Raw genomic sequence first — 24,012 nt, 5'->3', positions numbered from 1 at the left:
CGCGAGCTGTGGAGTTGATGAGCTATCTCCCGCATTTGCGGGACCCTCAATGCGAGCTCCTTTTGCTCTGCTCATGTATGGGAGTTGGAAAGTTGTTTGGTCTCAGAACATGCCAACCTGTGTATGTAGGGGAAACAGTTTCTGTGTTTGACAATGGCCTTCGGGGGGCGATTGAGGACATCGTGGTTTGTGGTGGTCCCTTATTTGGAGATTTTCAATGGAGGTTGGCATCACTTCCGACTCGTTTTGGAGGTTTGGGTTTATGTTCAGCTTCAGACGTTTCTACTTATGCGTTTGTGGCCTCGAGGGCGCAATCTTGGGAATTACAAGACCACATTCTTCGAGGTTGTGGTATTGATGGGTTTGACTCCGATTATGGGAGTGCGATAGATCGGTTGCACATTTCACTTCCCGATTTTGACATTAACTGTTTCTCTAATAAAGACACCACCCCTCTAAAGCCCAACATGCTTTGGCGAGTGCCCTTTATAGTGGAATCATCAAGAGTTTGGAAATGAAGTTTGATTTATCCCCTCGTCAGAAAGCGGTGTTTGAGTGTCTTCGGGCTCCTCGGGCTCAAGATTCTCTTAAGTGTTCTCCCTATTGAAGGATTGGGCCAACATATGTCGGCTTTGGAGTACCGGGCTATCCTGAAGTATCGGTTAATGGTCCCTTTGTTTCCGGTAGATGAGCCGTGCCCGGTTTGCCGTAAGGTTTGTTTGGATTCTTTTGGCGAGCATGCGGTTCACTACAAAGAGTTGTCTGGGTTTAAGTACAGGCATGATTTGGTGAGGGATGTTCTATGCGATGTTCTTAAACGAGCCAGAATTTCGGCTAAAAAGGAAGCCCCCGTAAACTTTCTTACGAATCCTCAAGAAGGAAGATCTACATTACGACCGGCCGATATACTTGTTTTTGGGTGGGTAGGGGGAAAACACGCTTGTGTCGACCTCACAGGAGTGTCCCCTCTTGTTGGGATTAGGGACACTGGATTTGTAGCAGGCCAGGCAGCATTGAAGGCGGCATCGGGCAAGGTTGCTAAACACGAGAGAGCTTGTTTGGAGAATCAACACGTGTTTATCCCCTTCGCCTTTAACACTTTTGGTTTCTTAGCTCCGGATGCCGTGGACCTTTTGAATAGGGTTCAGAAAGTTGTGTATAGTAACGTATCAGCCCATAAGAATCAAAACTTTGTTTTTAGTCGGATTGGGTTTGCTATCCAAAAGGGGGTTGCGGCGCAGCTTGTTACCCGCTTACCTGCCACTTCATTGTAAATCGTTTGGATGTTTCTATGAAATATAAAAAGAGCTGATGTAATTGTAAAAATCTGATTACCCTATAGTGGATATCTCATGCTTAAATCTTGTTTTCACTGGCTTTCAACAATAATTTCTTAAATTTCTTAGTATAAGTTGTGTTTCACCTGATCCCATTAATTAACATCGTACTGGTTTCTTAACTTTCCCAGTATAGATAGACTAAAACCATAGTCTCCCATATGAGAAGGGACTAAACTTGCAATTGACCCAAAGATTTAATAAAGAGGGCCTAATTTTTCAGTTTCATGAAAATGACATGGGCCCGCCATTCCAACCCACCCATAGTTCTCTCTTCTTCTACTTTTCTCTCTCTCTCTCTACACTTTTTGCCAATTTCCTTTAGCAAATTTTGTGTTGTCAGATATCCAATCTAACACACACCAACAGTTAACAACAAATCCAGAACCAACCAACACTGGAAGCCCAGAAAGTTTGAACCTTTATCAGTTTTTTTGCAAAACCTTGCAACTAAATCACATGCACTTCATTTGGGTATTCAAGAAAACTAGTAAAGTAGTAAGCTTTCTGGGTTTTGATCCTTTTTTATTATTAAAAATGGGTTTCTTTTTGTTTTTCTTGATCTGTAAGTTATGGGTTTGATTCATTGATTTGAATTTAGTCTTTGTATTGCATAAAGTTTGAATCTTTGTCCAAATTTAAGCTGTCTTTGTAGATTTTCTTGATTGTTGTGTGTTGATCTTTGGTTTAGTATAGGGTTTATAATTTTCAATTTAAACTTTAGTATTTCAAGTTTGACTTTTTGTTTGACTTGTTGCTCTTATGAACCTTTTGTTGCCATTGATTTCAAGCTTTTGAATATGTTATGTATGTGTGTATATGCACATATACACAATATTCACATGCATATGTTTTTTAAGTTTAAGATGCTAAAGAAATTGAAACCTTTTATAACTTTGCTCTAACATTCTACACATGAAGATACCAATCATGTTAAAAGAACAAAGATATTCACTTTAATCATTACTGGCAAATATACTATACTATATTCGATCGTCCGATGTGTACATCGAATCCTACAATAAATTGTTCTTAAATTGCCCCTTTTTTGTACCTTAGAACATATTCTGAATCAATAAAGTGTATCCCTTTTCGGGTCAAAAAGGACCGAAATTCCATTTTCTTGATTAAGTTTCTCACTTATTGCAGGTTTCGTGTAAGAAATCGAACATTGAGCGAAAAGGGGTATAAAAAATCTCGTTTTGGGCCGATATTTGGTACAAAGAATGGGTTACCATTGTGATCATTGTGGGGATGCAAGATCAATGGTGTATTGTAGATCGGATGCAGCGTATTTATGTTTATCGTGTGATCGTGATGTTCATTCTGCAAACGCGTTATCTAAACGACATTCAAGAGCACTCGTGTGTGATAGGTGCAATTCACAGCCTGCATTGGTTAGATGTGTAGAAGAAAAAGTATCACTTTGTCAAAATTGTGATTGGATTGGTCATAACGGGGCGACGAAGCATACTAAACAAACATTAAATTGCTATTCGGGTTGCCCTTCGGCTGAAGAACTTTCTTCCATTTGGTCGTTTATGTCGGGCTCAGATTCGGGCTTTGTTAATGGGTCTGCTTGTGAGCAAGAAATGGGCTCAATGAGCATTGCTGATAACAATAATAATAACAATAACAGTCAAGATTTACTTGCAAGCGGAAATAATTCAAGCGTTTGGACGGGTCCCATGAGTGTTAATGTCGATACTAGGCCGCAAATAGTTCAACAAGTTGGGCCCGTATGTTCTTCTGCATCGAAGGTAAGTAAGACTAATCGGTTTATGTTAATTTAGTTAACAAATCCAAGATTATCTTATTCTGGTTATTAACCCCCCTCCCTATGATTATTTACATAGCTTTATGTAAACTTGTGTTGTTTGTATGTAGGTATCACATTCGGGGACAAAAGACCTTGAGCCCGTTGTTGGTGATGACGGGTTCTATGCTGACTTTAGTATGGATGAAGTCGACTTGAGCATCGAGAATTATGAAGAGCTCTTTGGTGTCGGGCATAATGATCCCAAACATCTTTTTGCGAAAGACGGTATTGATAGTTTGTTCGGTGGTGCTGAATCTTCATATGTCGGAAAGGTATTATGTCATTAACCAATTTTTATAAATATATCGTCGATATGATTAAATTTATCAATAAGTAGCATAAGTTTATTTACATATCACAATATAGTTAATATGTCAAATGTGTTGCATGTTTTGGCTAAACTATTGTATTCAAATTAAAACTAGTGTGCTTAATTGTCCGGGTCACCCCGTCGGGTTCATGTTGGGCCATCTTTGAGCTCGGTAGACGGACATGGTTCGTTGGGTATGCACATATAGAGGTGAATAAAGCCCAAATAGGACCCTTTGGGCTCAGTGGTTCCAAATTTACAACTCCTATTTTTCTAAATAAGTATCCGAATTTTCATTTTAAGTATTGAAATATATATTGTCAATTTGTATGTTTTATCACAGTATAGTCACAAAAATGCCTTTTATTAAATCAAGATATTACAATTTAATTTTGTAAAGAATATTTTTTTATTTAAAAAGTTAAAAACTATATCATAATTTTTTTGTAAGGCATAAAAATATACAAATTTCCATTTACATGTAAAAATAACACAACTAACAACAAAGAATGAATGGTATACAAAAGCTACTAGGTTACATATGTATTATATGAAAAAGAGAAAAAATCAATGTACCAGGCCCAAGAGATGAGACCTCTAGAGCTAGACATTGGGCCTGTAACTGGGCTTTGGACAAGGCCTAGATGTAAGTAGAGTCTTAGGACTGAAGTGCAACCAATGGGCTCAATGGGCCTAGGGCTGGGCCTGAGACCAAAATTTGTAATGGTCTATAACATTATAAAATTACTATAACCCCTATATTAGAACAAAATAATGACATCACTATCAAGCTCCCAAGACTACCAATCCATATACATATTTGCATGTACGGGAGAAGTTCATTACAAAATACTAAATTATTGCGATAACAAAAAAACAAACTTAAAATTGTTTATTTTTTTCTATCAATGGTGCGTATTTCTTACAACTTTTACTTCTTACATACAAATGTTTATGTTATGTACATGAAGAACCACTAAACTTATTTGTTCATATGTTCTTTTTCCTTTTTAAACTTCTACCTACATATGTGTAGGTTAGGTGTAAAAAATATAGTGATTTACACATGTATAGGTGTAGTTTATAAACAAATTTTGTTAACATATTTTTTTTAGAATGATAAAAGTTTAATAAACACTGCATTACACCATTTCCTTGTATTTTTAAATTTTTTTAAATTGAAAAAAATGAATGGTTTTGTATTGTTCTTTTTGTATTCGCAAAAAGAATGTCTTCTACGTATAACCCTCCACTATATATACACGTATATTACATAAGACCCAATAACCTTAACAAGAGCTCAGACACGAGCCCTAATAAGCTCAAGCTCGACTAGTTATGTTACTTATGTATATCAAGTTTGTCTTTTTATGATCAAGCTCAAGCTTGACTTGCTGCTTTTCGCCTTTGTTTTCTTTTGTGGTTCAAAAAATATATGATTTTGTCTATTTACTTTTGTTTTTGTGATTAGGAATCATCAACAGGACATGCAAATCAAGCACAACCCGCATGCAGTAATGCAGCCTCTGCCGATTCATTAATGAGCTGCAAAACTGAACCTAACCATGGTTATGCAAGGCAACACTCGAATATCTCGTTCTCAAGTCTCACAGGGGAAAGCACTGCTAATGATTATCAAGACTGTGGAGCTTCCTCAATGTTCCTCTCAGGTGAGCCACCATGGTACAACTCGGGCCCAGGCCCGACCCTTGATCCCGCCACCCCTTCTGGTAGCAGAAATGATGCGGTCCAACGTTACAAGGAAAAAAAGAAAATGAGAAAGTAAGTATTTTTACTGCTCTAACTGGAAGTGCAACTTTTTACTAAGAGTGCTAAACGGGCCATGTTTGCGGGTTGGTGGGTCCAGTCCGACACTAACCCGAAATCTGACACGAACCCAAAAATTGTGTCAAGACTTATGAACTCGAACACGACACAAGTATTCGCGGGTTGAACCTTAAACTCATATGTCAGTTGCTCTGTTAAGTTTTAAATATTGCCATAAAATACCAAACAAATGTAATTTATAACATAAAACACATTTAAAAAACTAAATATGAAATAAGTGGAATCAATGGGTCAACCCACTAACCTGGTCCGTTTAGCTAAACGGGATTGCGGGTTCGACCCGCTTATAGTAAACTCAAACCCGCGACGTGTTCAGTTGGTCGTGTGTTTTGTTTCGTGTCATACATTGACACCCTTGCTTTTCACCTCAATACTTACTAACGGGTTGAGTCGTTTTCTTTATGATTTATAGATTTGACAAGAGAGTAACATATGCTACAAGAAAGGAACGTGCGGATGTAAGAAAGCGTGTGAAAGGGCGGTTTGTGAAGGTGGGTGACGCTTATGATTACGACCCGTTGAGTCAAACCCGAAGCTTTTAGGTTTAATATGTGTAACACCCAAAATCTAGAAATTTTAGTACTTTGGATTATAAATTTGGAGAGAAGTTATAATGTTAAATATACAAATTAATTGTTGCCAAAATTTTTTGTAGGGGTTAGGAAAAAATTAATAATTGTAAGCAATGACAAATAATTTATAAACAATTAAAATAAACTGAAACCAGTTATATTTATGTTCCAACAAGGTAAAAAGTAATGTTGAATTATAAATTATATGTTTATATGAACTTAGCCGGCTATCAATATTGCGATTAACACGTACATTGCAACTCTTAAGTCAAATCGTTTTTAAATCGATCGAAATTTTCACTTGTATAATTATCATTTAAAACTTATTACAAATGGATAGTTTTGAGCATTCAAATAACAAGTTACTCTTATACATAAGAAAACCATATGAATCTTAGTGCACCAAAAAACAAACTCTTAACAAATTTACAATTCAGTCCTCCAAGTTTGACTATTTACAAAAACACCCTTCCATTTTGCTTTTGGTGCACTTAAGATCCATACAGTGCTCATATTTCTCATGTATAAAGTTCAAATCATCATTAAAGTCATGCTAAACATTAGTAATAATCAAGTTACCCATCTGCATACTTACATGTAGAAGTAGCAAAACACGAGTCAGTCGAGTTGGTCAACGGCTCAAGTTGACCTTAAGTGAAAATGGGTCATCTTTAACTTCAAGCATGAGTCGAAACGGATAATCAAGTATTCAAGTCGGGCTGTGACTTTGACTTTAACTTGTGTTTCTTTGAACCAAATCTTGCAATAAACAATTTGCAACTTTTTCTGAACCATCAACCTTAACCGCAATATCATAAGCCATCTTCTCAACAACCATCGAACCTGGTTTCTTTTCGGGAGGCGAGTCCCTAAGTAAGTCTAAAAGGGTCCTAGCCATGTCCTGACCTTGATCTGTTCCATACGCGGTTAACCGTAACAAGCCAGGAATTAGCACCTTGGTTCAGTGTAAGCTCCCTGTATATACTTCTACAGCTTGAACACAATGTAAGTAACGAACTAACCGCATGTTCGGTGCTAATTAAAGATCCATCTTCAACCGTTTCCACTAATGTTAATATCCCATCTACTGTTTTTGCTATCGTTGATCTTCCTTCTTCGGTTTCTAAAACTACTTTGATTAAAAATGTTGTTTTTTCAGCAAATTTTGAGGATTTTTTGCATTCTTTAAGGAGGTTAATGAGAGGCGGGATTGCTTTTGCATCAGGAGTTATGGTTGGTTGTTGTTTTGAATTTGAGGTTGTTAGGTTATAAAGAGCGGTTACAGCATCAACGCGTCCTTGAACGGTCCCACAACTGAGGATTTGAACTAGTAACGGTATGACACCCGAGTTTATTATGGTTTGTTTGTTGGACTGGGCGGTTGACAGAGTCAAGATTGCAGCAGTGGCTAACTCTCTCAAGGTAGTGTTGTTATGTGAGCTGAGAAGGTCCACGAGTGGAGGGATCGCGCCACATGTCACTATTTGTTCTTTGTTTCTGAAAGTTAATATAGAGGTTGAACTTGTTAGACCGATGATTAAGCTAATAGATTATGATCAACACAAATAAATTTCACAGGCAACAGATAATGAAGCTAAGTAGGTAACAGATTTAAGTTCTTTGATGTGTCATTCAAGTCAAAGAAATTAGTGTCAATATAAAAGCAAAGACAAAGCTGCAAGTTAAACACTAGCTTGAAGACGCAGCATCTATATTAGCAGATCTGTAAATGATCTCACCATACTAATTTAAACATGGATTGATCTTCTGTATAACAAACCTAGATATGAACTAGTAATTGGAGAGACAAAGCTCCTAATTACTCATTTTGTTAACTAAATTTAGCATGGATTGATACGATAAACCTAAGTCTGGACAAGTACTCTGAGAGTCAATATGTGTGATCTCAGGGTATTTGAACTTTGAAGTATAACTTGTTTTTTAACTCATGCAAGAAATGGGCTAAACTACATGACAAATTAGTGATGGTTGTTTTCACCTAATTGTGCAACATTAGCTTGATGCAACTTGTAATCTTTCATGACCATACCCAGTATTGTAAAAACGTGATTCAGTTAATTGCTGACAAGTATGCTACCAATTCGATTTCACCTAATTGAACCAACAAATCGGTAGTTGGTCAAAAACGGTCCAAATCAACCCAAACAGTTCAAAATCGGTCAAAATATGTCAAATGTCGGTCAAAATATGTCAAAATTTCAAGTTTTGGTCAAAAACTGTCAGAATTGGTAAAACGTCGGTCGAAATCTGTCAAAATTGGTAAACTGTCGGTCAAAATCTGTCAAATTCCGGTGAAAAAAACTGTCAAAATTGGTAAAATGTCTGTCAAAATCTGTCAAATTTTGGTCAAAAACTGTCAAAATTGGTCAAATTCCAGTCAAAATCTGTTATAATCAGTCAAAATTGGTGAAAATCTGAGGCAATTGAAAACTTATACTTATTAACCCAATCCGATTAATAAGTTTGATAAATTATATATAAAACTTTGAAAAATTTTGTATACATATAATTTTGAAAATTTCCTTATAAAATCCCGGTTCGAATAATCTCCTATTAATCGCTAGCCAGTAACACACCACTCGACTAATTCCTAGCTCGTTCTACAACACAACACTGACCATAGCCACAAGGCTTCATCCACTTAAGCTTCCTTGAAACCCTAAATCTCATCACTATACACCAAACTATCACACATTCATATCAACTACAATTTAAGCTCTCAATAACAATTCACAACATTAAAAACGATAACATCCTATTCAAACTCTTCTAAAATCTTAACTACCTATCCGTACGGATAAACACAGCAATTCGCAGTAATAATTGTATATATTTGTAATTATTTTTATGCATTCTTTTTAATTATAACTTTTTGTATAAAATAATATATATTATTTAGTTATTTTTATTTATTTTTTCATAACACTATATACATTAATAAATCATTTTTAAATATATACGTTAAAAATTATATATATGTCAGGCTCGCGATCCAGCTCGAGCTCATTTATTAAACGAGCTCATTTTCAGGCTCCGGAGTTCTACGATTCACAATCACAAATCAACAAAACACACAAAAAACAACAACTAACCGTTGGTTTCTGGAAGCGAGATTAAGAACCGCGAGTAACGAAGCCTGACGAGCGTCATGGTTTCTGGAACAGAGCATGAGAACTAGCGGCTGAATAACACCTGCTTCACCGAATTTGGCGCGAATGTTATTATTATTATTATTATTATTATGAATTAAGGTTCGAATGTCTCTAGCGGCGTGGATTTTGGTGGTAATGTCTCCGTCGTGGATTAAGTTGCCGGAGATTTGATTGATTAGCGTTTGTTTATTATTATTATTATTATTATTATTATTATGGTGGTTGTTGTAACTGAATTGTAACGAGGTTGGCTCGTCTACCATGGCTGTTTGTTAGTAAATGAATGAATGAACGAACGATTCACCAGCTGTTATTGTAACTGAATACATACACACACACATAATAATAATAATAATAATATTAATAAAGTTTAAAATACATACATACATATATATATATATATATATTAAATTAATTAATATATTAAATTTGGAAGTTGGAACGATACAGAGAATATTAGCATGGCCCAGAATGACACGCATCAATCAAGACATGGTCAGAAAATAATTAGTATATTAAAAAAGACATTTACAAGTTTTTTTAATCAATAAAGTTGGGTTACCTGGTGTAACTCAATGTTAAGGGGGATTTTATACGTCCGTGATCACGACAGCGTTGGGTAGTCTAGTCTAGCCCAACAGCTCCTGTTCTATGTGGTAAAAGCTGGTTGAGATTGGATTCGAATCTGAGACCTTGCGGTGTCTCTTGGCCTAAATCTTCACTTTCTTTCTAGTGACAGTTGAGATAAAGCTCACTAACAATACATCTAAAGTAAACTTATTTTTATTTTTATTTTTTATTTTTTTTTACTGAAGTCACATATTGAGCTAATCAATGAACCGAAAACGTTATATTTTTTAAGTTTATTTTTTATAGAGTTATAACATGCACGTTTGGTATTGCTGGTTTTGACGGTTCATGATAAAAGAAAATGAAACAAACATGTTTTAATACCTTTTTGATTATATTACGATTATATTTTTAGATTAATTTTTCTTTCGTTTACAATAACGAGTATATCAAAACCGAAAAAATTTAGGCTCAGTTTTATCTTGCTAGTTTATATCAGATTTAATATGGTATCCTGATTTATTTTCAGTTTTATTAAAAGAAACAAAAAAAATATCATAATTTGTTGTGTTATTATTAAATGATTAAAAACATGCATAAAATGACAAGAGCATGCAAGGGCAGTATATTACAAGCATTAGAATACAACAATTTCGGTTATACATATGGCTTGATATGAAGTGTTTAAAATATGTGGAATATTCCTTTTTCTTAACCATTAGATCACGTTACGGGATCACGCTAATAAATTGTTAATCAACGTGATCAGGTAAGTCGCAACTTATGTTTAGTTTGTGATCGATCTGTTATCACTTCAAATGGAATGGGGGTGTTAAGAGATAAAAAAGATATTTATCACATAATTTCATTATTGAATATTAAATATGTCATCTTGATTTATTTTATAATTTTATTAATAAGTTTATGTAACTAATTAAATTAATATTAAATGACTTAAAAAACATGTATAAAATGACAATAAAATAACAGACTAATTATAATAAAATATATTACAAACACTAAAATAGTAAAAATACAAGAAGTACAGGTATATATACCTTTGTCCTAACATGAAGTGTTTGAATTTTAAAATAGGCATATAATAGTCTTTTAAAATGATAAAAATAATAAAATAATGAATATAATACTATTTTAGAAGGCATTGGTTATTCACACACCCTTTTTTAATATTCATACGCCCTTTTAACACATTTTTTTTTTCTTTTATTCACACACATTTTTTTTTCTTTTATGTCCCTTTTAGAATTTAGACACAAATCCATAAGAGGAAAATGAGATAATGGTGGGACCAGTGGTCAAAATTTAGGTTATGAAGTAAGGAAGGAATCATGTTCAAGAATCTAAACAAGGAACATAAAGCCATTTAAGTTAAAGACAACACATGCATATGTACTTTAAACTTTAAAGTAGCAAACAACTTCATTGTGATTTCTTGTTACAATCATATGAATATATTAATAATGTTACATTTGTTTTATGTTTGTTGTTTGTAGTGAAACCAGTGGAGTAACTTTGGAGGATACTCGAAATCAACTTCTTAAAAGCCGGAATTCGGTAGAGTTAAATTCTAAATCAAATGTTATTTTATAAGCGAGTTTGTGCCCGAGTTTGATATGCCGAGCTTCATTAGACTCGTGAACCTAAATGAGTTTAAAACAAGTTTATGGTTGTATATAATGGAGTTAAGCACGATGAGTAATTATGAGTTAAAAAAGACGCTTTTAAAACGTAACATGTAAATTAGCAACAAGGTGTAAAGTTACAACCGTGTATTAATTTGCATTCATGCATAAAACATGCGTAAACTAGCACCTCGTGTGTAAGACGCGATGTGTAAATTGTTGCTAAATTGTAAAACATGAATTGTACGCACAGTCGTAAAACATCACTTGACAAATCTTAACATCTCAAAACCATGTGTAAATATGAATACATAATGTTCAAACAAACTCAATTTAATAAACTTTACCTAAAAGAGACGTGATCTTCACACACCAACCTCGTGTTAACTGTACAAGCCTATTCGACTCGTATACGCCTATACTGGGGTCGTATATACCACACATGACTGACAAACGTACGGAAGGGGCAACAAACAGCATGTATAGGGCCATACGAGTCGTATAAGTCTTCAACAACTCGTATGACCCATACGACCCATATAGGAAAAATGTGATGTGTTAAAATCCATGACACTACTATAATTTAAACATCTCAAAACCATGTGTAAATATGAATACATAATGTTCAAACAAACTCAATTTAATAAACTTTTAACTAAAATGCATTTTTTAAAACAAAATATAACACTACCCATATTAAAAACTATTAAAAAAACTATAAATTTATTATGTAATCAATGTTTATGGTTCCTTTATAGACATTTAGAAGTATATCTTTCTACCCAAATCTCATCATACATCTATTCACACAGATGCATAACCCTACAAAAGAATAACAATCTAACAAGCTCGAGCTTTGAACATGGTCGCAAATCGACTATGCTCTTTTAAACCTAGGCTCTTTTAAACCGCTAATATTAAAAGAAATCGATTTTAAATAACACCCGATACCAATCACAACAGCTCAAATACATCCTTTCTTGCTTTCATAGTTCACTTTACAAGCAACACCAAAAGGAAAGAATTTGTAAACCGGCCCAACCAACTTTTAAAAATTGGTCATTTAACGGTTACAAGAGGATTTCATCAAATTCTTTTTTTACATATATCCTCGAAAACGATAAATATATCGAAAATCCCAGCCTCCTACAAATGATTTACACGCGAATCCAGCCAATTATATATGACCTTTAATCATCATTATAAACTAATTTTCTTCTCAAATCCATACCTTTTGTTAAAACTGGTGGTTGTTTAATTCCTGATATTTAGCTGGCTTCATTTGTTTGTGATCCTTTTTTAGTAGTTATTAGGCCAGTTGATTTGAGATGTGGGTCCCGCCATGTCAACGCCCGGTCCAGCCAGTGTTTGGGACTGTTGGAGAAGTGGGTGAACCGCGCTGGTGGTTACTGGTTGAGCCGGGTGGTGGTAGATACTGGCAAAGGTCCCGTGACCGCCTTGAGGCATATTATAGAAAGAATTAGCCTGCACACCAGACATGTCTCGGCCCGGTGCAGCCATCCATACACCCGAACCTTCACTCTGCAAATAAACACAAGATTAACAAACATGCTATTTTCGCTGGTTTATATTTGTTTAAGTTTTGTTCATTTACATATTAATTTAATTTTTTAGACACATTACAATTTAGTCTTAAAGTTTTAAGAAATTAAAATATCATCCATTACAATTTAGTTGAGTTTCATTAATCATTTGGTGCAACATATCAATGTTCACGTTTACTTTTAGTTGGTGTTTGTTAAATTATGTTTGTTTACGTTCGTGAACCATTCGTTTATACCAAAAACAAAGATAAATCAACATGGATACGTTATTTTTATTAACGAACAAGCACGAACAAAAAAACCTTTTTCGTATGTCCGTGTTCAGTTGTTTGTTCCATTAAAGTTTAAACAAATACGAGCATTCCTTGTAACCAAAAAACGAACCACATAAAACTAAAGATTCCTATTTTATGTTTTTTGCTTCAGCTTCGGTTTGCTGTCAACGAAAGACTGAAAAAACCAAACCAAACCAAAGAAACCAAAAATCAATAAACAGTACAGCCCAAAAATTTAAGATCTAAATTTGTAATAATCAATAAAACAATAATTAACAAAAAAAAAATGGGCCCAAAGTTTCATGCCCAAATTCATTATTTTGGGCCTTTTTCGGCTCAAATATTTCAAGCCTGGAGGTAAAACCAAAACCAAACCGGATTCATAATGCAAAACTGCAAACCGAAATCAAACGGTTTTCAAAATGTTAGGTTCGAGCCCAAAACCAACTCAAACCAATCCATGCACAGCCCTAGTTTTAACTTATTATTAACTAGAACAAATGAAACTAACCTGCTGTCCGGTAATGTAGACATTACTTTCCTTGAACTGGTTCCCACCGAGATCTTCATCGGAGGCTGAATTGCCAGCTGTAGCAGCTGAACCAGAATTATACCTGGCTGGGTTTAAACCATACGTTCCATAGCTTCCGGGCATACCCATATTAACCTGGTTTCCAGTATTACCGCCCGTTTTGTATTGTGGGAGTGGGTATTTAGGGCTAGGTACTGGTGGGCCCGGGTACATGCTACCGGGTTGAGGTTGTTGAGGGAATGTGCTGTTGCTTAAAAATTGGTGAATGGCTGGTGGAGGTACATAAAATGGGGAGAAATATGGGGCGTATGGGATGTAATTTGGAGGGTAATGCGGTAAATGAACCCCTGGTGGTTGTCTGAAAACGGGTAGTGGTTGTTGGGTCACGGGTATGGAGGTTTGCATGAATCCGCCAGTTTGTGTGGTGGCGGTTGGTGTTGGACCAGCACCAGATAACATTAGTGAGTTCCCAACCTGCAGTTCAAATTTTAAATATTAGGACAGGTTATGTCTAATCATCTACCGTGCCAAATGAGTTAAATAATAAGATTTAGCTAAAGAAACACGGTTGACGAGATATCGGTTTGAAAGTTGCCCTAATTGTATTTTCAATGCATACAACCTCCTAAATCAGCTAATTCAAAACATTATATTATTACCATAGCAATATGTTTTCTGTACTCAAATTTAACACAAGTTATCCACAATAAAAAATAAAAAATTTGAAAGAAAAATGTTCACAGTCAAAATTTCCTACAGACCAGAACCTGTTTTTGACGGTGGTACATTACACGGTAAATCACTTTATTCAAAAATGTTAGATTATTATTCTAATATCATATATTTTCTGTAATCGCAGTTAACACACAAATTATTTATTAAAAAATTAAAATCTTAAGAAAAATTTTCGTTTTGACTTGTTACATAACAAATCACTATATTAAAAAAAGAAAAACAGATTACCACTGTCATACTTTTTGTAATCACATTTATTTACTGGTAAAAGAAAAACAAAATGTTAAGAGAAGACTATAAATGTTCCGAGTCAAAATTTCCCATTGACCCAAACCCATTTGAGGCTTACAATAATCACTTCATTGCAAAAAATAGTTTGTTACTGACTTACTGTATAATAATATACATTTTCACTATAATCACATTAGACACAAATATAAGAGTTCCTGGTCAAAAAAATTCATATTTAGACCTGAACCAGTTCTGGTTCATCACCTAACCTGTCCTGCCCGACCGCTCACTTCTAAAGACATAAATAAAACCTAAAGAAACACAAACCTCTTGAGAAGAATGAGAAGCCTGTGGAGATAACACAGGAACATTAGCATTAAACTTAGTTGGAATCCCGGGTGAATGAAAAGGTGATACGCGACCATCCACGTCAGCACCTGAACGATAAAACTGAGCATAATAGCTTGCTGGGTCAAATGGTTGCTGAACCTGGAAAAAAAAGAATTGTGCATAAAAACTTAAATCAAAATATTAAAATCCAAAGCCAAAATGAAAGATTTAACTATTTATTCATAGACTTACAACAAAGTTTGGGACTTAAGAACCATCATGGTTATGAGACTCTTTGGGTTCAAAAGATGTGACGTGGGTCCCAATCATTGGTGGAATGAAGCCAAAACTAAAGTTGGGAGATGTCTGAAGAATCGGGTATTGATGATTTGCTGTTGGGAGTGATGTCTCTTGTTTGGTTTCATGCTGATCGGGGCCCGGAATTGATGACATGTCACCTTCGGTTGATAGATTCTCGGGTATGTTATTGGACGATGATGGACGGTCAGGATGATCTTCAACTTCCACACTTGCCAAAGCATCATTTTGATTTCTGAACCAAAAAAAATCAGATGGTGTGAGAGGATATAAGTGGATGATTAGATACGCGTTTTGTAACTGATTTATCTTTAATTAGTTTTAAATAAAACCTTGGAAAAAACCAATTCTGCTACATGAGTGTGATTATTCAGGGGTCAAATAATTAACCTTGGATAATCAAAACTTAATGTCTATAGATAAACCATATTTACAAATACAGGATTACCTTTTTACCCCTTTAAACCTAATTTGTAAGAGTTTTACCCCTGTTTGGCCATAGCCATTACATCAACTAATTCCTTAAATAAACCCAGATTTGTCAAACAAGTCTTAAGACTTCAAACTCAACCGATTATCTGATTTTAATTATTTAATATCGCCTTCTTTTTAAACACTAGAGATGTAAACAAAACAAGCCGAGCCGGAGCTTGACTAATCTCTAGCTCGAATTGTTTTTAACTCATGAGAGCTCAAGCATAGCTCGTTTCGAGCTCTATTTCTAAAACTCGAACTCGGCTTGTGAATAGTTTTTCAGGCTCGTCCTCGACTCAGGCTCAACATGTTAATTATTTATTAGTTTAATAGTATTTACACTTACCTTTATATATACTTATAATTATAATATTTTATAACATAATATATATTATTTAGTTATTTTGATTATAATTTTATACATAGTGATAACCGTTATTTAAATGTTTACTTAATACGCTAAATAAGAATATATAAATAGTACACTCGTTTAGACTGGCGAGCCTACTCGAGCTCAATAGTGCAGCTCATACTAGGGCTTATTTATTAAACAAGATTAGTTTTAGGCTCAAACTCGTTTAAGCTCGACTCGATTCGAGCTTTAAACAAGCTGATATCATGTAACTCACGAGTGGCTTGGCTCTTAAACCCCTACAAAACACACAACACGCATCAAAACACCCACCAAACATCTAAATTAGCACAAATCACTCAATTGAACAGAAATTAACACAAACCTAAGCTGCTCGTCTATACTTTCATCAACCACCTCAGAAGCCTCAGAACTCTTGTCACTCACGGATTCGGGCTCAAGCCCAGGCCCATTTGAGGAGATTGGATTAAGACTGAAACTGGCATCAAAGCTTCCAAAGTAGAACCCGAGTTTTTCAGCTTCGGGAACATGAAGGTGATTTGGAATAATAACATGTTGATTATCTGAAATGTGTGATTCCTCTAACTTCTTCTCGAGCCCGTGGGTCGCGTCCTTTAAATCAAGATTACGGACTGCAAATGGGTTTGGAGTTTGACATTCAACTTGAACAACAGGCATCTTAGTTGACTCGGGTGACCCAGTTCCGTGAGCAAGAACTGGATTTGTTGGTTTTGGTTTCCATTCCATACTTGGACCAACTGTAGAAAATTATAAGGAACATTAGTGGACCATGAAATTGCAGTTTTTAAAAATCATATAGTTTTGGAATTTTAGGTTTTGTATTGTAAAATTCATAGCTTTGTGGAAAGTAAAATAGCATGCTTGCAATTAATAATTTATATTCGGTCATTCTAAGCTTTTATCTAAAATGGTCTTGCGTAAGAGAAGTTAGGCAATCACTACAAAATATAGCAAACTTAACCGTCTGTATTAATATATTATTCTGAGAAATGATGAAAGACAATAAATAAACTTTATGTACCATGTTTTCATTTAACTTATCAGGTAAACAATCATCACAAAAGGTACTGATAACATGAGAGGTTTGAACAATATTATATAATCATGAAAAAATCACATGAGAAGAGCATAGTAATCCATCCATTAAAGCCTTAACGTATATACACAAATTAAAACGTTCTAATTACTATTTCACAATTAAATCAAAATAGATTTTTAAGTGATATTGAGTCATATTTTAACTAAACAAACACGTGTGATGAATGAGTAAAACACACATCTCATTGATGTCACTATGTTATTGAAGTTCTACGAAAGTTCATTATAGAAGCTCATAAAGATTCTAGAAAACTACATTAATTTTTCATTTTTCTGAAGTTATTTAACTAATCAAAAGATTGTAGAGTTCTATTTGGTTACAGCTTCAAAAAGATTTAAAGAAAAAACAACTCTTTTAAAATCTAACGAAGTACTTGAATATTATTTAAGCTTGATACCTTTTTGAGGCCCAATTGCTTGCTGCGGTCTATTGTTATAATTTGAAGACGGCCGGGACACGGTAAATGGGACATGAGATGACGAAGCCTTGGCTTGCATGGAAGAGTTTCCAACCTCGGAACTAGCTGCAATGGTGATCAAATCAATATTATACACAAATTTAAAAACAAAAACTACATAAAAATTATGCAACATAATGCCTGTTTTAATAAAATAAGAAAACGATACTCACATGCAATTGATTCAATCTCAAGGGGGATCTAATGAATTTGGTCAACCGAAGTTTGTTGACTCCCAACCTCACGTTTGATTGTACCCACGGGGAGTCGTGAATCTTGTGAAGGAATCAAAATAGGATCTTTAGCAGACAAATATAGCCCTTCTGAAGGTGATGGTGTCTTAGAAGCTGATGTGTCATTGAGGGGCCCACGTACAACCCCGCCAACAGCAGGGCCCTTACTTGCCTCAACAACGGGTACCACTTCAGATTTGTTTTCATCAGGTACAGAACGAGAAGAACTGCAAAAGATTACGTTTATATATTTTCAGAATTTAAACTGTGAGCCATATGACACATTATTAATAACTATAACCAAAAAAAATCTGACAAATGAACTACCTTTTAACAGCTGCCTCTTTATTCTTTTGACCCTGATGAGTTGACTGTTTTGGACCATTATCTGCGCCTTTACTCGTTCCATTTTCCTTTGCAGAATGTGATGCCCTGCCATCTGGAGTAAAACAGATATCAGAGATCGTTATTATGCAATATATAAGAAAGAATAAAAATTGCTATAATAATACGATAAATTACCATTAGAAGTGCGACGAGATGGGTAGTTCAACCTGCCACCCCTATTCCCCCTACCCTGCATCCCAGGTCTCCATTTGGGCTCTGTAGGTTCTTTATTCAGAGTCTGCAGAATAACAGAGTAGGTTAATTATAAGAACTGCAAAATATTACAGTAAAATTTGATAAAGATACACTTTAAAGCAGTTCTCTACTTAAAATGAGTTATGTAACGAACATCCCTCTATGTCTATATATCCATGAAGCCAATTAACTACAGCATTCATATATAATAATTCACGATCGCCAGCGCCTTGATTAATGATTTAGAAAATATATTCCCATTTTTACAACAAATAACCAACAATAATCATATATCATTAGTTCACAAAGAATCTTACTTACCTCCATTTACATGTTATCATATCAAAATAAAAAAACAAATACTTCTAAAATTACACAAAAAGTAGAAACTTTCCCTCCTTTTTATGTAACATTATTCACTGAATTAGTAACTAAGCAGTCCTTTTTATAACAAATTGCCTACATTAGTCATGCATCATTTATTCGCAAATTATGCTACTTACCTATGCACAACATCACTATAGAAGTATGTCTAACTAAATGTTAGTCCAATAGTAGTGCAATAGTACCATGTTATCATATCAAAATAAAGACAAAACACTTCCAAAAATACACAAAAAGTAGAAACTTTACCTCTTTCTTGCGGTCACGCTTCCTCTTAACCTCATGAAATGGATCTGTGACACAGATTTAAAATTGTTACAAAATGTAAAAAAAATTATACCAGTTAATTAACCCTGCTACCTATTATAAAGTGAGAAACTATAACAATACCAACTCTCACTATGTAATTGTAGCCCCTTCAAATCATTCTAACACCAGAGATCACAAGCTTAAAAGTTTTAACAAATTCAGCTTTTTAGATAAGTGAGTGAAAATAATAAACAAAATAAAAAAATTGACCTAAAAAGTACAACTACAAAACAAATCACTGAAATCCCACTATGTAATTCAAGTGCCTTCAAACCGAATTAACACTATAGATCACAGCAAGTCTAAATACTTAAAAAAATAAGTTTTTATACAAGCATTTAAACCAGCACATGAACACTAATCAATCTAATTAACAACCAAAATAAAAAAACTTGACCTAAATTTCACAATCACAAACCAAATCCCCAAAATCAACACCAACAGAAGCACACACAAATCAAACAACAAAATCAAAAAAATTGGCCTAAAAACACAAGGATTAATTTCATATATACTTTTACAAACATTACAAATATCATATATATCCAAGCAAAACTTAAAATGTCATATATGCCCTTATAAAATAATTAAAATATCATATATGCCCTTACAAAAAAGTTAAAGTATCATATATACCCCCACTCATTAATAAAAATTTAATAAATGACCATTTTACCGTTATTTTTATAAAATTTTAACTTTTATATATGCCAATTTTTTAATGAATATACCATTCTACGTCTTTCCATCACATAATGTGTTTACACCCTATATTATTATTTTAATTTTGATCGATGTTTCTCGTCTTTGACAACAACCAAATTGTCTCTCGTCACTTCTTCAAAATTGCAAAACCTTTAAAGGTTGTCTACAATGTGAACTTTTTATCGCATCTAATCGAACCAGGGTAATATGGTGATTTTTTTAACTTATTTTTAATGAATTGGGTATATATGATATATTAATAACTTTGTAATGGCATATATGATATTTTTAGTTTTGTGTGGGTATATATGATATTTTCAATATTTGTAAGGGTACATATGAAATTGTCCCAAAACACAATACATCACAAGTTTAAAAGTTTAAACAATTACAATCTAATTAACAAACAAAATCAAAAACTTTGTCCTAAAAAAATACATAGAATTGCAAAACAAAAACATTAAACTTTCACTATGTAATTCAAGCACCTTCAAACCGAATTGACACTATAGATCATAACAAGTCTGAAAGTCTAAACAAATTCATCATTCACATAAACATTCTAACCAACACATAAACCCTAATCAATCTAACTAACACAGTAGGGCTCAAAATAACTAACAAAGTAAAAAACATTTACCTAAAAAACACACAATTACAAAACAAATCATTAAACTTCTCGCGCCTTCAAACCGAATTAACACTATAATCACAAGTCTAAAACTTTAAACAAATTCATCTTTTCACATAAAAGCTAATCCATCCAATCAACCAAAACCAAAAAACGTGACCTAAAATACGCAATTACAAAACAAATCATTGACCTTCCACTATGTAACTAAAGCACCTTAAAACCAAATTTACACCATGGATCACAACAAGTTTAAAACTTTAAACAGATTCAGCTTTTTACATAAGCAATAAACCCTAATCAATCCAATCAACAACCAAAACCAAAAAACGTGACCTACAAACCACAATTACAAACCAAATCCCCAAAATCAACACCAACAGAAACACACACAAAATTACCTAGGATCACAACAAGTTTAAAAGTTTAAACAAATCATTAAACTTCCACTATGTAATTCAAGTGCCTTGAAACCAAATCAACAACAAGGATCCCAACAAGTTCTAAAATTTAAACAGAATCATCTTTTTAAATAAGCATTTAAACCAATAAATAAACACTAATCCATCCAATCAACAACCACAACCAAAAACCTTTGACCAAAAACCACAGTCACACACCAAATCATTAAACTTCCGCTACGTAACTAAAACTCCTTCAAACCGAATTAACACGAGGATCATAAACAAATTCATCTTTTTCGCATAAACATTTAAACCAACACATAAACCCTAATCAATCAGATCAACAACCAAAATAAAAAAACTTGACCTAAAAACCACAATTACACACCAAATCATTAAACTTCCGCTACTTAATTCAAGTGCATTCAAACCGAATTAACACTATCTTAACCAACACATAAACCCTAATCCATCCAATCAACAACCAAAATAAAAAAAAATTATAAAATTAAAAATAAATAAATAAAAACTTCACTAACATCCCCAAAATCAAAATTATTTACCTAAAAAAACACAATTACAAAACAAATCATTAAACTTCCACTATGTAAGGATCACAATTACAAGTCTAAAAATTTAAACAAATTCATCTTAGCACACACATAAACCCTAATCAACCAAATCAACATCCAAATTCAAACAACTTAACCTAAAATCCACACTCACAAACCTAAACCCCCAAAATGAAACCAGATCGAAGAAGCAGAGTATGGTAATTATTAATTTATTATTATTATTATTACTACTACTATTATTGCGTAACTGAATCGCGTTCAACCCAAATTAACACTACAGATCATAACAAGTTTCAAAGTTTGAAAAACACATAAACCCTAATCAATCCAATCAACAACCAAAAATAATAATAATAATAATAATAATAATAATGACCTAAAATCCCCAAAATCAAAAAACTTTGACCTACAAAACACAATTACAAACCAAATCATTAAACTTCCACTTCGTAATTAAAGCGCCTTCAACCCGAATTAACACTACAGATCATAACAAGTTTCAAAGTTTGAAATACAGATAAACTGATAAACCCTAATCAATCTAATTAACACCAATCAACCAAATCAACATCCAAATTCAAACAACTTAACCTAAAATCCACACTCACAAACCTAAACCCCCAATATCAAACCAGATCGAAGAAACAGAGTATGATTATTAATATTATTATTATTATTATTATTATTATTAATACCTTGCAGTAATAGCTTCTGAGCAGTCTCGTTAGGATCCATGGAACAGTCCTTAAGCATTGCGTAAATGTCATCTTCAGTGTGATTATTACCTGTGATCTCCTTTATGTTCTGGATCGTCTTCCGTACATTGCTCGGTATTGAAGCCCTAGCTCCACTCATTCTTCTTCGTATGGAAGGTAATAATAATAATAATAATAATAATAATAATAATAATAATATGAGAAAGTAATTAATCAATTAATGATGATGTAACGCATGATTATGTATTGTATTGTATAGATTTAGATGCAGAACATAATAATAATGATTATTAATAATATAGAGAGATTATTGAGATGAATGAATGTTGTGATCTGAAGGAGGAGGAGTTTGGTGTTTTGGAATTAGAGAGAGAGAGAGAGAGAGAGAGAGAGAGAGAGAGAGAGAAAGAAAGAGAAAGGGAGGGGAACTAATGTATGTATAATGTATGTATGTATAATGTATGTGTGTGTTTTGGATAAAACCGTATGGAGTCGTAAAGCTCCACATCCAGGGGTTATGCGTCACGTGGCGCCCAGTCAGAGTTATGGTTTTGTACAAAAACAGGCTGTAGTCATAACTCTCCACATCCATGGGTTATGCACCACGTGGCGCCCAGTCACTTTTACACTTTTTGTTTTTTTTTTAATTTTTAATAAGAATAATCAAATAACAATAATATTTTATTAAATAAATATTACAAGAAAAAATAAAAAAAAAAACTATTCGTCGTTGTCGTCGTCGTCTTCACCCTCTTCGTCGTCGTCCTCGTCCTTCTCATCGTCGTCCTCGTCCTCCTCATCGTCCTCATCGTCGTTTTTATCGTCGTCATTGTCTTCATCATCGTCGCCGTCCTCGTCCTCCTCATCTTTTTCACCAGGCAGAGGCCGATACATCCAAAGATGTTGGACCAAATCCTCCTTTAGTGCGTTATGTATCTCTCTTGACCGCACGGAATCCGAGTTTTCTAGTCGTTGCTCCATACTTGCCGGAGTCCGTGGTGGATCCGGGTCCGGTATGAAAGCTGGACATATTGCTCTTCCCTCGTCCTCGATGATCATGTTATGCATTATGATACACGCATACATAGCACATCTCATTCTTTCTAAAGACCACAGACGACAAGGATTTTTAACATAATGCCATCGTTGTTGAAGAACACCAAAACACCTCTCGATATCCTTTCTCGCAGACTCTTGCACTTTCTTAAAATACTGTCTTTTTTCATCCATCGGGTCTCTGAATGTTTTAACAATTATCGCAAACTCTGGATATATTCCATCACCCAGATAGTACCCATGATCGTAGAAGTTATCGTTAGCCCAAAACGAAGCGACGGGAACGGTCCCAGATATGTAACTCTCCATCACAGGAGACTGCTCTAAGACGGTTATGTCATTGTTGGAACCGGGAACACCAAAGAATGCCGACCAAATCCAAAGGTCGTATGAAGCGATCGCTTGAAGGCTGACCGTTGGTCCCTTTTGGTCACCTCGTGTGAATTGACCTCGCCATGCAGTTGGACAATTAGCCCATTCCCAATGCATGCAATCTACACTTCCTATCATGCCGGGGAAACCATGTACCCTTGTATGTGCCTCGTAAAGACGTTGTAGATCGTTAACGTCGGGCTCTCTCAGATAAGGTGGTCCATATAGTTTAAATATTCCTATATTTTACAAAATTTTTATAAATTAAATGATCACAGTAAACAAGTGATAAACTATTTAAAAAAAAAACATACCGTAACAAAAATACTCCAATGTGTCCCGACTTGTTTTTTCGGCCATCTT

At 34.3% G+C, this 24,012-nt stretch overlaps 1 protein-coding gene, 1 non-coding gene and 2 pseudogenes across 6 annotated transcripts; 2 read left to right on the top strand and 2 right to left on the bottom strand.

Annotated features, from left to right (window-relative positions):
- Positions 1 to 1,742: 1,742 nt before the first annotated feature.
- LOC143603903 (zinc finger protein CONSTANS-LIKE 10-like) lies at positions 1,743 to 5,916 on the top strand. Of its 3 annotated transcripts, XM_077080566.1 has the most exons (5): positions 1,743 to 1,827; positions 2,487 to 3,097; positions 3,225 to 3,428; positions 4,938 to 5,248; positions 5,727 to 5,916. In XM_077080566.1, exons 2-5 carry the CDS (start codon positions 2,564 to 2,566, stop codon positions 5,854 to 5,856), a joined length of 1,179 nt encoding a protein of 392 aa, XP_076936681.1. In that variant the 5' UTR covers positions 1,743 to 1,827; positions 2,487 to 2,563; the 3' UTR covers positions 5,857 to 5,916. The 3 variants fall into 3 exon arrangements, with proteins under 3 accessions (XP_076936681.1, XP_076936682.1, XP_076936680.1); XM_077080567.1 differs by lacking the exon at positions 1,743 to 1,827 and having other exon boundaries at positions 2,322 to 3,076; positions 3,255 to 3,428; XM_077080565.1 differs by lacking the exon at positions 1,743 to 1,827 and having other exon boundaries at positions 2,322 to 3,097.
- A 351-nt stretch (positions 5,917 to 6,267) lies between these two features.
- Positions 6,268 to 9,322, bottom strand: LOC143603904 (U-box domain-containing protein 17-like; annotated as a pseudogene). Its single transcript, XR_013148163.1, has 2 exons — positions 9,000 to 9,322; positions 6,268 to 7,383 (listed from the first exon to the last, which is right to left on the bottom strand). The product of XR_013148163.1 is annotated as a U-box domain-containing protein 17-like (transcript).
- Positions 9,323 to 9,470: 148 nt separating this feature from the next.
- On the top strand, positions 9,471 to 9,568 carry LOC143603908 (U6 spliceosomal RNA). Its single transcript, XR_013148166.1, has one exon. It is a non-coding gene; the product is annotated as a U6 spliceosomal RNA (small nuclear RNA).
- Positions 9,569 to 12,206: 2,638 nt separating this feature from the next.
- LOC143603907 (uncharacterized) lies at positions 12,207 to 22,462 on the bottom strand (annotated as a pseudogene). The gene is made up of 11 exons (XR_013148165.1): positions 22,201 to 22,462; positions 19,131 to 19,174; positions 18,438 to 18,540; positions 18,251 to 18,354; positions 17,856 to 18,180; positions 17,623 to 17,748; positions 16,470 to 16,863; positions 15,193 to 15,493; positions 14,938 to 15,099; positions 13,624 to 14,118; positions 12,207 to 12,814 (listed from the first exon to the last, which is right to left on the bottom strand). The product of XR_013148165.1 is annotated as an uncharacterized LOC143603907 (transcript).
- Between the last annotated feature and the right edge of the window lie 1,550 nt (positions 22,463 to 24,012).

This window comes from Bidens hawaiensis, unplaced genomic scaffold, assembly GCF_021521415.1.
Source record: "Bidens hawaiensis isolate Kalapana, Puna unplaced genomic scaffold, B.hawaiensis_p1.1 tig00063324_1, whole genome shotgun sequence".
NCBI classification, from domain to species: domain Eukaryota; kingdom Viridiplantae; phylum Streptophyta; class Magnoliopsida; order Asterales; family Asteraceae; genus Bidens; species Bidens hawaiensis.
The sequence above is the reverse complement of the archived record's forward strand: the minus strand, read 5'-3'. Positions and strand labels throughout refer to the sequence as shown.